The following is an 18,351-nucleotide window of genomic DNA, read 5'->3' as shown; positions in this document are numbered from 1 at the left end:
AATATCATAAAAGCTTCACAATTTAAATATTATCTTTCTATAAATAAATGCAAATTTTATTCTCCTATTTAAGCCTGTTATTGTTAGTAAATTAATGGCAAACTACAATAATTTAGTCTTTAGTATTATCCAAAGATTTTATTTCTCGTGTGTCTTTAAATTATAACAATAATAATGACAGTGTTAATGGATAGTGAAACTATTATTTTTGTTAGGAACAAATGTTAAAGGAATACCATTTCTAGGGATTTGTTTGTTAACACTTTGACTGCCACGTCACCCATATATGGGTGACAGGATTTACCATTATGATACTAGAAAAATTAATTCTCAAGTTAAGACGTCGAGGGAAATAAATTTGAATAGGGTTTGTGAATTTTAACAAGGTTACGAAAATAAGTACCGAAACAAATTTTAGGTTATGTAGCTTACAATGGTCTAAAATCAAAATTTTACTTGTGCAGAATATTATACGGTTTTGATCTGGCAGTGAACGTGTTAAATTGAACGCTAAAACAGAATTAGTATAAAAGACCAGATGTAGAATTGAAATACTATAGTTATATTCTGTATTACAAACGCAGACGTTATAAAAGTGGCGCCCACTAAAGTTGCCATCTAGGTCGATTATTATCACATTCTGTGCCTCGTATATCACTGTTGACCCATCGGTGATCTTTGCATTGAGGCCCTTTAATATACAGGGTGTCTTGTTTAAATTGTGATTGTAAAAAATGTCCTAAACACGCGATTTAAAACACACTAAAAATTAAAAATATTAAAATTAATACAATTAGTGTCTTAAGTGGGTATTCAAATGATACTGCTAATTTTGCAATGTATTCTATTAAAGACATCAAAAAGACATGAAAGATTAGAAAAAAATAATTTGTTTACATTATCTTACGATTTCTGTTATTGGTGTTTTTCTTCTTTTATCTGAAATATAAAATGATGAATGTTAGAAAATTGTTTCGAACAATGGAGGCTGTATCTATAAATTTGATATAACAGTCTTTAATAAATTCGTTTAATGAAAAATGTCACGAGTAAAAAAATTGAGCACCGACCTAGAGAAAATTACTCACCGTGATTTAATATGAAAAGGGTGGAAATCGTAGGTATACGTATACGATTCTTCCGGGATAAATGAAATTTTTTGTAGAGTAATTTTTGTCTTCATTAATCGTTGTAGAAATCGTGACTGTAAGTTATTAGTAGCGTTTAACGTAACAAGGTACCAGTGTGTTTCAATGCCCTTCAACGTACGTACGTATCCTTGAAAGAACAAGTTAAACATTTATTTTATTATTTATCGATACTCGCGGTGGGCTAATGGCGATGTGCACTTAACGAACATTGATTATCAGTCTGGTGAAAATTAGTTATCACGGCAAAGATTGATGATATTAAATCGCCAGGTACATTTATTTCCTCTCGCGTAGCAAAACATTAATTACCAAACGTATTCTGAAAAATCAGAATTAATTTTTCTTACGTTCAGTTAAGGCAAACTAAACGCAAGAAAAGGCGGGTTAAAAGAGACGAATTATAATTGATGTGAAATATAATCATGTTTAATAGTTTGTCTTTTGCAGATTCGTTTGGCTTTTTTTATTACACGGTATTTCAAAGCGAAACAGTGCTACATTTATAATCCTAGTTTGTTTCTTTTTCAAGGTTTTTAACATTTATTGCTTTTTTTATTGCCATTAGTGATGATGCATAGCTTTACAAAACACATTTCTTGCCTGTTAGGTCACTTCTATTGTTCGTCTCCCTGTGCATGATTCGCACGATTTCTTCGTTAAATATTTCGAGTCTTGTATTATTGTTGCATTAATTAGTTTCTATGGTTCTGTCTGAAATTTCGATAATTCTGTTCAACGCAAAGTAATTTTATTTCGCAAAGATAAATACAATTTAATTCTAAATAAAAAGATTACAAATTAGCAAATGGGAAAATAAATTAATGTAAACGTTTATTAACAAAGTTGTGACTTGTGGAGTAGCAATCGTTAATTATATTACATTGTGTTTATTACTAATTCAAACCACCATTGAGCAAAACATAATTTAATCACATTTACCACCATTACTTCTACAAAAGTAATTGCACCCAAATTACACTCTCGTTTCGTTTGAATTATACGACAATTACACGGTTTAATGATTCACCATTATAATTCCATATCAATTGCCATAATAATTACCTTGTATTTACCAAGCAATTACAGTTCAATTACTCTGTAGAAGCAGTCGAATTACATTTTTGTTCTGGTTCCGGGACACGGTGGTTGAACGGGATTGAGATTCGTCAAAATGGCGTCCACAAAGAAATTGCTGGGTCCTTTGGGACCGACGCAAATAAACTTTCGAAAGGGGATGACCTAACCCCATAAATTCGCCGCGAGACACTCCCAGTCGGTGAGTCCCGACCGTGAATCCATTCAATGTCAAAGTGAATTCCATCGTCTACGATCCGCCGGGCGGGGCGGTCGCTGCGCGCGAAAAATGGCGCCGAGATCAAAAGCGGCGCGTGCGACAGGAAATTTCCTAACAGCCAATTTACCGTCCCACGCTTTCCCGAACGTTTTTCGGGGCCGCTTGTACTCGGTAAAAAGAGCCCAACGATGCAAAGATGATCAAAAGACCGGGTCGATGTTCCGTGGCTGAATTTACGAACGGACGGAACGTTTTACGGCTCGAGCTGCCGGTTCATGGTAATTCGAGGAATATCACTGAGCTATAATTTCTTTGCTGTTTTTATTTCTGGCGGCTCCTCTTGTTTCGCTCTCCCTAGTTCCACCGTTTCGATCCAACGAAGGATAGAATGCATATCGTGATTCAGAGTTTTGGCATACAGTCAGTCCCAAAAATATTCCTGCAGTTTCAATCAGTCAGCTCTTATTCTTTCCAATACTGTTATATTTTTTTTTTCTTTGAAATTTAGATCTCGTGTTACTTGTAAAAAATTGCTTTTATGGAACAGATGTTTCAGAATTCTTGTAATAAAAGTTCTGTTTTGCGAAAGATTGTTTTCGAGAAAATCGAAAAATATAGCTGAATTATTATTTAATGGCTCTATATTCGTGAAAAGATTACTAAATTTATTTTCAATTAAGTATCGTGGTTGAAAATATTTAATTCTGAATGAATTTGTAAAGGAATTTGAATGACTCGTGAGGTGCTCGATTCCATCGCTACTATCTATCCATTAGTATTTGCACAAAGACTACTTGTACACTTTTATTTTGTATTGAAATCGAGTTGAGTACGTATGGAAATATATAAATTAATTCGAGGCAATAATTGAACAGAATAATATAAGAACAAAAATTTGTTGCGAGACGCTCGTTCCCATTGCTAGTTTTATTGAATGCTGTCGAACTCTGAGCAGTCGAACCGCCGGTGGAGGCAGTAAAAGGTGGAACAGTTACCTCACGAGGGCAATTGGTAGGTCTCCCAAGTCGATTCTTTCGTTTCTCAGACGATAGTAACGATACAGTGATCAAATAAGATACAACGGTCGAACGTCGATTTTTAGAAATGAACTGGTACTAACTTAGAGTCTGAATGTTGCTTTTAAGGCGATGTAATTTTCCTGATCGAATTTGTACAATTCACACGATCTGGGAATTGAAAGTCGTATACAAAGGGACACCATCGACGTGAAAGGGTACTTTATAGTCAACGTGCCTGAGAAAAATTATGTTTTGGTTAATTAATAAAACTTGAGGTACTTTAAAAGAATATATTTTATTACTCAAGCAAATAAAATATATCATTGTAAATTAATTTATGAATAATATTTTAATTTCAAGATCCAAATTCTCCAATTTCAAATAATCTAAATTTGTACTTTTCAAATATCAAAAGAATCTAATTTAAAAATAATTTTACCCAAATTGGAAGTTTGTGTTGTATTCGCAAACAAAATTATTTGATAATCGAATGAATATAAAATTAAAGTGTATTCGTATATCGTGTGCAATCGAACGAACAACCCTGTGACGAAAATGGGGCGATTGATCCAACGAGACACAACGCGACAAAAGAACAAAGAGTATCGTGTCGTGTAGCAGGCCAGGCAGTAAAATTGATGTTCAAACCGAGGGCTCATAAATTGTGGTTTAAGTCGAGACGTGAAAAGTATTATGGGGAACTGTGGGCGACGTAAACAGCTTTAAGTCGTAAAACGGGAGGAGTCTGGGTCCGTCGTGCAACAAAGCGTTCGTAATGGAAATGAAATAACGACGAGCGTTTGTCATGGTGTGATCACAGCAGCCATTGTTTAATTAACGTATGCATTTTAACAGTTTCATTTCAGGATCGAAATGAAAAAGAAAAATTGTTATTCATTAAATGAACGATTGTTCCAAATGAAATAGTAGAACGGAAATGTGAGAATTAAAATAAGATAAATGCAATCGTTGGTGAAATGGTTTTTTTAATTAGCAGTAGCCTTGTTCGTTCAAAATTAGAATCGAGATTTAAGTTCTCTACTTTATTAGCTTTTAGTTTGCAATGAATAATTGTTTCGGTAAAAAATGATCAGTAATTTTTAGAAATATTCGCAATAAAATCTCCAAAGCACATTTTGGTGAAGAATATTTAGGAATTGTAGGAATGTTGAAAAAGTTGTTCCTCAACCCCGTAAAGTATGAAAAACCTCATAAAAATGGTCGTTTGCAAACGACTATAACTCCTATACTAGTGAGGGTATTTCGTAGAGCTCGTGGATACCTACAAAAAAGTGGTAGACAACATTTCCGTACAGCGTCAAAAAAACGAATTTTTAAGAAAAATCAATAGGGGTGCCTAAATTTTTCGACGAAAAAAAAAACTTCAAATCGTTCTGAAAAAATTATTTTCGATTGCGGGGGTCAATTACAATCATTTTTTGACGAATAGACATACCCCCGAAATCTTATCCACTTTCGAGAAAAAAATTCAGTAAGTGGACAAATTTTTCGTCGAAATTAAAAAATTTCAAATCATTCTAAAAAAAATATTTTCGGTTGCAGGAATCAATTACAATCATTTTTGGTAAATAGATGTACCCCCGAAATCCTGCGCACTTTTGAGAAAAAAATTCTTTACCGAAAGTATAATGTCTGACCATAAATGAAATTTCATGCGTATGTTTAAAAGATCATAACTCGTGAACGGATCGGAGAATTTTAATATTTCCAATGAAATTAATGGATTTATGCCCAATTCTGGACCATACAGCTTTCATTTCGTTAAAAAACAATAAAATTTCTGTAATTTCTGTAACTTGGTAATGTTGCGAGTGCTCCAGAAAAATGGGCCGAAAAAGTACTCGTGTACCTCTGCTGTAATGCGATTACTTTACATGCTTGCAGAGACATCCAGAAGGCGTTGCGCAAGTGACATTCCGAGAATCTGTAGAAGCTCAGGCTTGTGTGCAGTTACTCAACGGTCGTTGGTTCAGTCAGAGGAAAATATCGGCTGAAATCTGGGACGGGAAAACGAAATACAAGTAGGCTTACCCTTTGCTTTCTTCTGTATCGGCAAGTTTACCGACCCAGCCTCGAATGTGTCGATAAATAACCCTTCGATGCTACACTTTGGACTCTGTGTCTCTAAAAGTCACTAGAACTCGTGAATCTGAATTACCGACATTAATTATAGGGGGGAAAGAACGGCAGTTTTTAGAACTAACAAACTTCGGGCTTCCAATAGTCCCTATTTGTTTTTCATCGATGATTCCTAGTTACTACTAGTAACTTTCCAAACTTTTGCTCAATATTAAAAACATTTGATAATTATTCCATATTTATTGCTTTGCGTTACATAGTACGTATGTTTTCTTTTTATTTAAGCTTATTATTTTATCGATTCGTGCAATAAATATCCTATTTATGAACTGCAATAGCTTCATTCACTATTCTATTCTGTTATCAGTTTCATAATCTTGATGTAAAATAATTATTGATTTCTGTTTATATTAGCAATTTGAAAGCATAGAATAAAGTCTCTCGCTTATCTTAATAATATTTTTTAAGGAGTGAACACTTTATTTCAGTAAATAGTTATTTTATTAAAAATTGGTATTCATTTGGTAATTCAATAATTTCTATTTTCTTTTAATATAACATACATTTCTTAAGATTAAATTTCTGTTCAATAATTAAATGTTAGATTTTATCAATTGTTGATAAGTTATAAAAAACTATGAAACGAGGAAATACGCGATCTATTTATATTTAGTTTAATTATAATTTATAATGTTTCACATCTCATTTGTCAACGCATCGCGCAAAGAAATTTTATTTATTAGAATTTATTATTATTACCAAATAGTCTTCAACTTCAACAGCGATACATTTATAATTTTGATGTAATTATTTTTTAGTGTCGCATGGCAAATGTTTATTATTTTAACGTTAAATTATACTACAAAAGTTTTCTGAGGATTTTGATACCATAAGCAGGGTTTTACATTATCGACTTCATAGGTTTTATTTCTTAACAAAGTAATATTACATAAACAATATTATGGATTTTCGATAAAAATTATATTCGTTTAATATTATTTGAAAGCGTAATTATCTAATCTCGAATAGTATTTTTTTCAATATACACTTGTTACGAAATCATTTAGGCCATTGCAATTATTATTTTTATTTTAGTAGTAACATTCATTATCAGTTCACTTACTGTAAATTAATAGATGGCATTCTGTTGATATTTAAAATATTTCTCATTTTATAAAAAATGACAGACGCCTAATTTTTTCAATGCAATTTTGTTAATAGAAATTAACAGTATTGTTGCTTGTCTTTAACACTGTAAAATGTATAATATATTCCATATTATTATATTATAAATCCTAATGTCCTTTATACAAAACAAAGTATGTAATTGGTACTTAATAGGTTAATAATACTCATTTTTAATGTTTGATTCTGCTTAATTTTAATTTAATTCAAATAATCATTCTGTTGCATACTTAATATTAAAATCGTTAAGATCGTTTGCCGAATAAGGAGATCGAAGAACGTAGGGAGTATTCGTGAAATCGGTTTGTTTCTTCAGAGTTTCAGAAACGGACGCAGAAATCGAGGCTCGAATCGCAAAATGGGACAAATTTCTCGAGGACGGGGACGAAGAGAAAAGGACAAAATCTGGGAAGAATGAAAAGAAAAGCGATCAGAAACAACGCGAGGGAAAGCCTGAAACAGAAAAGGTCTCGGAGAAGCCCGAAACGATCGAAGAAACGGAACTGTCGTCGAATTCCGAGGATTCGCAGGAGGCAGCTGGGAATAACGAATAAAATAGCAAAAAGATTTGTACCAGATATTTCAGCGCAGAATAAAAACCAAAAAAAAAAAAATTTGTATGAGCAAACGCTTTTAAAATAACTAAGAGTAATATTGACGATCACTATTAGAAGTATTTTTTCCAGATTTAAAGGCAAACGCTTGTAATTCTTGTTATTGATGATCTAAAATATTATTAGCTGCGTCGTAAAATAATGTCGTTGCTCGAATAAAATAAAAGCGAATGTTATTCCCTTTATCAGTTCTGTAATTCCCCATCACGGTGGCTCCCCTTTTCTCTCATCTATCCTTCATAATATTATGGGATTTATTAAAACAGAAATTTGAATTTCAAGTAGAGAAAGTGCATCATATTCGGACACTCAATTCGTTTTTTTTAGGTATAACCTTATTATTATTAATGCTGGAATTAGTTTGTCAATGTCAAATGATCCTCCAATTAGTTAAATCTAAAAACTAGATTTGTCAGAATTCGTTTAAAATACACAGTGAAAGGCATTTATGAATTTTGGAAATAGTGCTAAAAATAGTAATTTTTTGCGTGCAAATTTAGACTGCCAAATGTTTAGGAAAAAAATTAAACCAGGCTTGGGTTGTGAAATGAAATTATTTATTTCAAATATAATAATAATAATTATAAAATATTTAACACAAAATTCCAAAAAATTGACCTGATATTTTTATGGAGACTCAGATTGTTACTCAGAGGAATAGTATGTGTTATAATTGTTGTTTATTATTAACATGTCACTCACTATTTTTTTAACTTACAATGTAACAATTTATACGCCGGTAAAATAGTTCTAATGAAAGTAAGAAATAGTTAATAATCGAAGGAATAAAAATAACGTGTAAATAGTATATAAGTTATAACTAGTAAATATAGAAATACTTAAAAAGGGTAGAGATCAAATTTCAATCAAGGGAGGATTTGTTTAATTGCACCATCGTTTACGTCGAATCATGTTTTATTTTCAGATTCAAGGAAAATTTGCATTGCTTGATTAGCAAATCAGTAGATTGTCTATATTGGTAAGTACCTACTTAGATGAAAAAACTATTTTATTAATTCCAGGTAAATGGTCAAATATTTGAACAACGAATGAAGAGTTGTACAGTCATTCTGAAATTAGCAATATATCGTTACATTGTTCGTTAGAATGTCATTTTATTTAACTACACGGTGTACTCATTGTTTCAAAATTTTAGTTCATCGTTTCAAGATTTGACGACACTGAAATTTTAAAAAATTCAAAAAGTGGAGTTAATCGATTTGGCTCGTTTTATTATTCGATGGTCAATAAAATTTTGTAATCTAGTGTTGTTTATTCTTATTGTTAGAAAAAATGATGAATATCAAAAATTAGGATTCAATCAAGTACTTTGACACTAAACAAATTTTAAAAAATTCAAAAGATGAAGTTAATCGATTTGTTTTGTGAATGGTTTGTTTTATTATACGTTGGGCCACAAAAATTTGATCATTCAGTGGTGTTCATCCTTATTATTACTAAAATTTATTATGAATATAAGAAGTTAGAACTCAGTCTTATGATTTGACACTAAAATTTCAATAAATTCAAAAAGTGGAGTTTATCGATTTGGCTCGTTTTATTATTCGATGACCAACAAAATTTTGAAATTTAGTGGTCTACATTCTTATAATTAGGAAAAACTATAAATATATCAAGTTAGTATTTACTCAAGTGCTTTGAATCTAAAATTTGAAAAAAATCAAAATTCAAAAACGGCAAATTTATTATGAATGTCAAGTTGGGACTCTGACACTAACAAAATTTTTTAAAATTCATAAAGTGAAGTTAATCGATTTGACTTTGTGAATAGGATATTATTCGATGGCCAAAAAAATTTGGAAATTTAGTGATCTTCATTCTCATAACTAGAGAAAATTATAAATATATCAAGTTAGGACTCAATTAAGTGCTTTGAGACTTTGAAAAAATTCAAAATTCATAAATGTGAACGTAAAATTTATTATGAATATGTCAAGTTGGGACTCTGACACTAAAAAAATTTTTTAAAATTCATAAGGCGAAGTTAATCGATTTGACTTTGTGAATATTTTATCATTCGATGGCCAAAAAAATTTAGAAATTTAGTAGTCTACATTCTTATAATTAGGAAAAACTATAAATATATCAAGTTAGTATTTACTCAAGTGCTTTGAATCTAAAATTTGAAAAAAATCAATATTCAAAAACGGCAAATTTATTATGAATGTCAAGTTGGGACTCTGACACTAAAAAAATTTTTTAAAATTCAAAAGGTGAAGTTAATCGATTTGACTTTGTGAATAGTTTATTATTCGATGGCCAAAAAAATTTGGAAATTTAGTAGTCTTTGTTTTTGTAATTAGAAAAAACTATAAATATATCAAGTTAGTATTTAATCAAGTGCTTTGAATCTAAAATTTGAAAAAAATCAAAATTCAAAAACGGCAAATTTATTATGAATGTCAAGTTGGGACTCTGACACTAAAAAAATTTTTTAAAATTCAAAAGGTGAAGTTAATCGATTTGACTTTGTGAATAGTTTATTATTCGATGGCCAAAAAAATTTGGAAATTTAGTGATCTTCATTCTCATAACTAGAGAAAATTATAAATATATCAAGTTAGGACTCAATTAAGTGCTTTGAAACTTTGAAAAAATTCAAAATTCATAAAGTGAAGTTAATCGATTTGACTTTGTGAATAGGATATTATTCGATGGCCAAAAAAATTTGGAAATTTAGTGATCTTCATTCTCATAACTAGAGAAAATTATAAATATATCAAGTTAGGACTCAATTAAGTGCTTTGAAACTTTGAAAAAATTCAAAATTCATAAATGTGAACGTAAAATTTATTATGAATATGTCAAGTTGGGACTCTGACACTAAAAAAATTTTTTTAAATTCATAAGGCGAAGTTAATCGATTTGACTTTGTGAATAGTTTATCATTCGATGGCCAAAAAAATTTAGAAATTTAGTAGTCTTTGTTTTTGTAATTAGAAAAAACTATAAATATATCAAGTTAGTATTTAATCAAGTGCTTTGAATTTAAAATTTGAAAAAATTTAAAATTCAAAAACGGCAAATTTATTATGAATATGTCAGGTTGGGACTCTTGAGGCTAAAAAAATTTTTTTAAATTCAAAAGGTGGAGTTACTCGGTAGCAACTCCCACTGCGAACGAAACCTAGTCAAAAACATAATCTTCGAATGATCTAAACATTCCCCTTTCGACGCGACCGTGGAATTCTCTCCGTTTGAAGGGTTTTCATCTTAGATTCGAACCGGTCGGTTCCCATCGCTGACCGTGGATTCGTTCTCTCTTCTGTCGTATCGCGGTTCGGCACAGAAGAAGAGCCGGCCGGAATCGCGTTTTTTGATAGATCAGCAAACAGCCTCTCACGAGCTAAGTCCCACGAACGATCCAGGCACACGGATCGCTCGGAATGCCGAAATAGCAAATTAGAGAATTCCAGGAGATCTGTTGTCTCTCTTCCATTTCTTTCTTCCGCCGGCTCCTGGAAGCTTTGTCCTCTTCCGCCGTACCGTAACGCGAATCCGTTTCTGCCTCTCCTGCGAACCCTTCCGACAAACTTAATCCCGTAATGATCTATTGTTCCGCGCGGATCTAGCAAGTTTTCACGCCTCGCGACGGTTTACCCGTTCATCTCCGTCCACGAATGCTCGATTCCCGAAGGGACCTCGTTTCTTAAGGACTCCATAACGACAGGAATTCTTCTCGATCGAAGAATTGCGAGGGGCAGTTTTCTGAATTAGGGGTGAATTCAGGGGAATTGAAAATTTTGTTTCCTTTCGTACGTAGCTTCTAAATTTGAGCTGTTCAGTTTTGATTAGTAAACAGAATCGGTCTGATTTTGATTAGACAATTATTAAATATATATTTTTGCTACATATGTTACATTTAAAGTAACGATGGCTATTAGATTGTAACAAATTGTTTGAAGTCTCCATCGTGTCATATATGGAGAAATTACTAGGAACTGTTACCAACTGTAGATAAGGATAAAAAATCTTTATCAATATTTGATCAAATCTAAATTTGTATTTGCCATTTGTAAACCGCCATTTTGAAAAAATTATCAAAATTGGAACCAATTTTTGTATTATGTAAGTGTCAAGAGATTGAATTCTTATTTGTAAAACATTAATTTCAAATAACGATTTATATTCACCTAACAAACAAATTAATAAATTATTTTATAATTAAAGAGTATTACTGCTTAATAACTGTCGAAGCAGCTGAGTCTGATCTTCAAAGCAAAGGATGCCTTCCTACAAAATGGATTCCTTATGTACCATTAAACTGTTATACGTATAGAAAAGCATGCAACTGGTATGCCATTCTTGATGAAAATTAATTAGCTTCGAGTGTCCTTCGGGAATATCGTTTACACGTCGAAGGGAATTGCACGGGAAGAATGCGATAATTACTTGAAAGATCCATATTTAACACAATGGCTGAATAAATGCATTTCCAGATTGCTCCCCGCGGCACAATTATTGCATTCGTAATAACTCGACGTGACAGCTGTAACGTGACGGATATTCAGCATATAATTTTTTAAATAAAAACTGCTCCAACCTTTTCCATTGGCGAATTATTCTTCACTGTGTCGACTAAAAAATTGTGTCGATATCGTTTTAATTGAATGTGTTCGTGGAAATCACGTGGTTTCAATTCAGAAAGAAATTACACGAATGTTACTGAAAACAATCCTCAGTTTTTCTTCCGTTTTTCACGGAGATATTTTCTAAAATTAATGATAGAGAGCAATGTAATTGACAGGAAATTTTATTTTGTACTTATATTAATTCGAAATACGATTTTACTTTTACAGAATGTTTACTTATATGAAATTATTCTAAACTATTTTCTTTAATCATACTGAAGATCAAGGTATATAGGACACATCTTCGTACATTTTGTATCTATTTGTATTTTAGTGTGTAAATTAAATTGATAAATATGTAATAATGCAAATTTATTAGCTACTATATAATATATTTTAATCACGTAAAGAATTATTTTCTCTTTATGAAAAATATAAATAGATGTACATATCCAACTGCATTAAGATATGCAACTTTAATTATTTATATTTAAGAAACTATTGAGTGTCTAAATCCAATATTTTATATATGTCAAAAGAGGTTTCTCTATTATTTTTTTGCAAAAAACACATTAAAATTGAAGATGAACACTTTGTGACCTTTCCTTGTGGATTACAAAATATTATGATACATTGCTACTATAAATGTTAAATTGATAAATATGCAATATTACAAATCTATTAGCTATTATAATACATATATGTTAATCACGTACAGAACTCTTTTCACAAAGAGAAAAGAATAAATACATGTATATATCCACCTATATTAAAATATGCAACTTTAACTATTGCAAAACTATTGAGTGTCTACACCTAATATTTAATATACGTAAAAAGAGCTCTCCCTACTAGTATTCTGCAAAAATACATTAAAATCGTGGACAACCACTTTATGTTCGTCAACCCTTGGGAAAAATATTAATGAGATTCTAGAGCCCAAAATAAGACGAAAATCAAGAATACCAATTTGTTGATTGAGGTTTCGTTAAAAAGTTATCAACAAAATTATTAATAAAATTTGTCCACCTACACGAATTTTGTTCTCAAAAGTGCGTAGGATCTTGGGGGTATATGTATTCGTCAAAAATGATTGTAATTGACCCCCACAACCGGGAATAATTTTTCCCGAACGATTTGAAATTTTTTAATTTTGTTGAAAAATTTAGGCACCCTGTCGATTTTTCTTAAAAATTCGTTATTGATTTTTAATAAATTTGTTTGATGCTGTACGGAAATGTTGTCTAATACTTTCTGGTAGATACCCATGAGCACTACTTCAGTAAAAAATTTCATTGAAGTATATTTAATATTATAGGAGTCATGGCCGTTTGAAAATTCGACCATTTTTATGGGGATTCACTCACTTTACGGGGTTAAGGCACAACTTTTCGAACATTTTTAGAATTTTTACATATCCTTCACTAAAATACGCGTCATTTGCCTTTTGAAACATTAAAATCCTCCAATCCGTTTAGGAATTATGATGTTTTAAAAATATGAATGAAAATTCGGGGAAGCCCCACATTAAATTTTTTGGAAGGAATTTTTTTCTCGAATGTACGTAGGATTTCAGGGTTATGTCTATTCACCAAAAATGATTGTAATTGAGCCCCGCAATCAAAAATAATTATCTCAGAACGTGTTGAAAGTTGTTAATTTCGTTGAAAAATTTTCCGGTCGGTATGGAACTGTGAACGTTGATAACTTCTTAACGAAGCCTCAATCAAGAAACTGGTATTCATGATTTTCGACTTATTTTGACCTCTAGAATCTCTCATTCAAATTTTTCTCAAGGGTGGCCGAACACCCTGTATAAATTTCATAATATCTATTTACAAGAAATAAAGTTGACCTTAAAATTTTTTTGAAAATGTATTTCGAAATATTTATATGTAAAATTTTCAAATAACACAACCTATACATATATATAGTAAATCTAAAGGTAGTTAGAATAATTTGAATAGGTAATTAATAGATTTAATAGTTAATCATATACAAAACTCTTTTCACAAAAAGAAAAAAATAAATACATGTACCTATCCATCTACATTAAAATATGCAACTTCAATTATTTATATTTTAAAAACTATTGAGTATCTACACCTAATATTTAACATACGTAAATAGAGGTCTTTCTACTGTTATTTTGCAAAAGCACATTAAAATCAAGGACGACCATGACATTTTTTTTCTAGGACACAGAGCAGCCCCGTTCGACAAACAGTGTTACGGATAGGAGACACTTGACCGTATCGAATCGCGTCGTGGCCCAGGCGCCTAATCTCGCGTGTAATATGGCAGGTCCGTGAAGGACGCCCCGTGGCGTCGTTGCAAATCCAATAACCCTCGACAAGTGTGACGCGAACGTGCTTTTTTCCACTGATCGCGTCCACCCCTGACACAATGGGGCGACGCGAACGATCTTCGAGCAGGCAAGAGCCAGATCGTCCCGGCTCGGCGATCAAACGTTTCTCCTCCACGGAGAAACAGTCATCCTGCACGTGGCCACTCGAACAATGCAGGAGGTTGGCTGCACCCCGCTGCTAATAGTCGAGCATTAAATTTGTCGGTGATATTGCTGAACGGGGTCGTCATCCCCCTATCTGTGGAACCTGAATGGGACGTCTGAAATATGCTTCCTCGCAAGGGACGCGCGTGCACCCGGACGAATGGCAGACAATGATCGAAGGGGGTGGAAGAGACGGAAAAGTGGACGGTGAATCTTTAACGTAGGGTTACACGGGTTTTCAGGTTAGCCCTTTGAAAGGTTCATCGAAAGGAGAACCCGGGATTGTAGGTGTGCGACGAGCGTTGCAATAACCCGGGGTAATTTTGAATCTTGAAGGGGTTGAATTTGGAATAATGCTTTGGCTCGATTATGTTGCGTTCGCAGATCTCGAAACTCTGCGTGGGGAATTTTTACGTTGTCTGGTCGAATGAGAAATTTTTTGCGCAGGTGTCGAATGCAGAGACGTAGGGTGGAAGCAAATGTGGCACTTGTCCCTGCCTCGCAGCTTTTTTACATTCAGGTTTCTTTGAAAATAGAGTGGAAGAAGCAGAATTGGAATACCATGTCGATTATTATTCATTATATTTATTTATTTATTTTGTTTTATTTGTACTGGAAGATTCTAAAAGTATACAATTTTATATGTATAGAATACTATGTTGATTATTGTATATTATATTCATTTAGCTATATTGCTTTGATTTGAACAGAAAGATTGGTTACAAATAAGTTATAAAATTTTATTAGTAAATGAACGTGAATGGAAACGTGGGAGAACATAATTTAGGAAATATAATAAGTGCATTAAAAAATAAGTAATTAAATTATAGTCAAGCACTTTTGCCCCTTTCTGAAAAAAATTTTAGTCATCCTTGATCGACTGTTAATTGTTCAGTAGTATATTCTTTACGATTAAGATGTATTTCCATTTATTTATACCGAGATAGGAAATAACATTTAATTCGAGTAGGCATTTTTTTGATTTGTTACACGGAGTTTCCAGGACATTATAACTAATTAACTTTGTTAACCCATCACAGATTGTAAAATCATAAATTAAGGAAAATAAGGGATTTAAACATTCTGATACTACGTTTGCATACATTTAGGTCTGTTCTGCTAAGTGTCGTTTATGTTTACCTTTCAGTAATGGTGTACTAAAATTGTAGACTATCGGATGTAACATGTAAATATCGACAAAAATAAGCATTTTTAGACATTACAAAATTTGTGTTTGAATATAGTAGATCTGCACTGTATTTCGTTTAAGTCTGAACTCTCAACTTAGGGAAAAAATGTCTCATTTTTTAAATTTCGTGATATGCATAGTGGAATATTTCTTAACCTATGAAAAATTAAAATGCATAGAAATACAAAGATTTATTATTATTATTACTAGTTTATTAGCTGGCAATATCCTTTAGTAGAAAAAGAAGTAATATGTAAAGAAAAACTACAGGAGAAAACATTATCGCTTATAAAATTTAATAAAATAAGTAATTTATGTTATATTGCATTCGGTTTATTTAGCTAGGAAATTCCCTGGCAAATGTTGAATTAGTCAGGGAGAAAAGCGTATTGTTTAACAACTACATGAAATAATTTTATACATTTTATTAAAATAAAATTTTTGTTTGCAACACGAGGATTTTTCAATTTTAAACTTTTATGCTTGAAAGACATTATGAATACATTTAAAAAAGCAATCTTTTTTTTAATCGTGTTGTTCTATCACTATAATGTTTTCACATACACAAAGTTGTGAAATGACTTTAGGTCGCATAATAAGTTTAAGCATGTATCTAAAGGGATTCTAATTATATTTATTTACTAATAACATTTTATGGACTGTTAAGTTATAAAACTCATTTATTATTAATTTATAATATACACAAGATGTCATTATATAAATTTGTTTAGAGACTTTGTAGTTACTTAAACTTGTGACCCAAAGTCATATTCTGATAAAGTTATCACTAATATTCACATATTGGATTTATTCATTTTTGCACATATTGCAAATTAGAGTATTTTGCATATGCGAGTTGGTCAAAGAGAAGGGGATGTAGTACCTAGAAATTATTCAATAAAGGGAGTATTGTGCTCCAAACTGAGGTATGTTTGGTGTCTGGCAACCCTAGTGTAGACTAACTGGTATACAAGGTGATTCAGGAGAAAAGATCAATGATTTAGAATGTCGTAATGTTACTTACCAGGTGATTAATGTAACTTATTTTCAACATTTACATTAAATTTGAGGGGGCTGGAGGTTCCAGTGACAAACCTCAATCTACCCCAACAATTATTACAGAGTTTATTTCCGCGGGTGTCGGGGGTGTAGCCACACGTAGATAAAATCGACACTATAACTGGCTTCGCAAACGCGCGACGTCTTAGCCAGACTGAGGTCTAAAATAGACTGGGGGTCTTTCTTCTCACGTCCCCTGAATATATACAATTTCTTACCCTAATAGCAAAGGTAGAGAAAAAGAGACAGGACAGAAAGACGGAAAAACGAAACTGGAAAATACTCAGTATAGGAAAAGTTTAGCGAAAGCGAGTCATAAAAGTCAAGAGGCTCGCCGGGCCCGGATCAGGGTGGTCCGAGGCCCAGGCGAAACCTTGAGGGAAAACAGACGCCTCGCACGGCTCTGGTCGCCAAGTATTTAACAGGACGACCAGGCTCGCACGAGACCCTGGGAAAATGGAAAAATAGAAAGCTTAAAACTATCCTTACATTCCATTCCCATTCATACTCTGGCAAGGGCGTAGTGGCTATACAATGGCCGCTACATCACCCCCCTGCCAGTGATTGACCAATCACGAAACAAATATCCCATACAGTCAACCAAACATACAGACAAAAAACACAATATATACAGTACACATAAATAATTTGCACCCATACTATATAACACATTTGTCCATACATATCCATACTCATACAATACAATAAAAAATCACTCATCCATCCATTCCGCTAATAATTACCCTATATCTACGCGTTACCCTACGTGCGGCACATATTTACAAAATACCTTTCTTAACATCATTAAAAATATTTGATTTTGCATAACTGCAATCGATCCGGGAACCGAACTCGTCTCCCGGAACGCGTAACTCGCGGATTTTGCTGCGGCGCCGGACTGGCCGCTTGGGTCGTCTGCGGAGATGGGGTCGTGTCCCCTTCCGTCGCATCAGACATGTATACGCCGGCTTTAACCTATCAACGGTGATAGTCACCGGCTTATTTTTAATATTAACGACGAATGTCTTTGGACCACGGCTAACCACCGTATATGGTCCATCGTAAGGTGGCTGCAACAGGCTCCGGACCTTATCGTTCCGTACGAATACCTGCTCAGCCACCCCCAAGTCCTTGAACACAAATGTTTTTCTCGCCCCATGGCGAGTAACCGGAGCTGGCGCTAACTCGCGAAACTGCACGCGCAGCTCCTTCGCGAAATCAGCCACGTCCGGATCTGTCGCGGCTGGTCGCGGCGATAAAAATTCTCCAGGCAAACGCAGCGTTTCGCCGTAAACAAGCTCCGCTGCCGTCGCCTTTACGTCTTCCCTCCAGGCTGCGCGGATGCCCAGCAGTATGGTGGGAAGCACCTTTGTCCACTGCACCTCCTGATGACAGCGGATGGCTGCCTTCATCTGGCGGTGCAGACGCTCCACCATGCCATTGGCCGCCGGATGGTACGCCGTCGTCCTGAGATGCGATGTCCCAGTCAGCTCACCTAAGTGTCTGAACAGGTGCGACTCGAATTGCCTGCCCTGGTCCGTCGTAACGCGAAGAGGGGTCCCGAACCGGGTAATCCATCCCTCGTAAAACGCCCGCGCTACCGTCGGTGCCTCCTGATCCCTCAACGGGAACGCTT

At 33.4% G+C, this 18,351-nt stretch overlaps 1 protein-coding gene across 1 annotated transcript in view; it reads left to right on the top strand.

Annotated features, from left to right (window-relative positions):
• The window catches only part of LOC122400463 (HIV Tat-specific factor 1 homolog), a 114,650-nt gene extending 107,247 nt beyond the window's left edge, over window positions 1-7,403 (top strand). Inside the window, exons 6-7 of the mRNA XM_043401950.1 lie at window positions 5,370-5,506; window positions 7,066-7,403. Of these exons, the coding sequence (XP_043257885.1) occupies window positions 5,370-5,506; window positions 7,066-7,303 (375 nt within the window). The 3' untranslated portion in view covers window positions 7,304-7,403. The remainder of the gene's footprint in view (window positions 1-5,369; window positions 5,507-7,065) is intronic.
• The last annotated feature ends 10,948 nt before the right edge of the window (window positions 7,404-18,351 follow it).

Source organism: Colletes gigas, unplaced genomic scaffold (assembly GCF_013123115.1).
Source record: "Colletes gigas isolate AHSC1104 unplaced genomic scaffold, ASM1312311v1 Colletes_gigas_Sc00018, whole genome shotgun sequence".
NCBI classification, from domain to species: domain Eukaryota; kingdom Metazoa; phylum Arthropoda; class Insecta; order Hymenoptera; family Colletidae; genus Colletes; species Colletes gigas.
The sequence above is the reverse complement of the archived record's forward strand: the minus strand, read 5'-3'. Positions and strand labels throughout refer to the sequence as shown.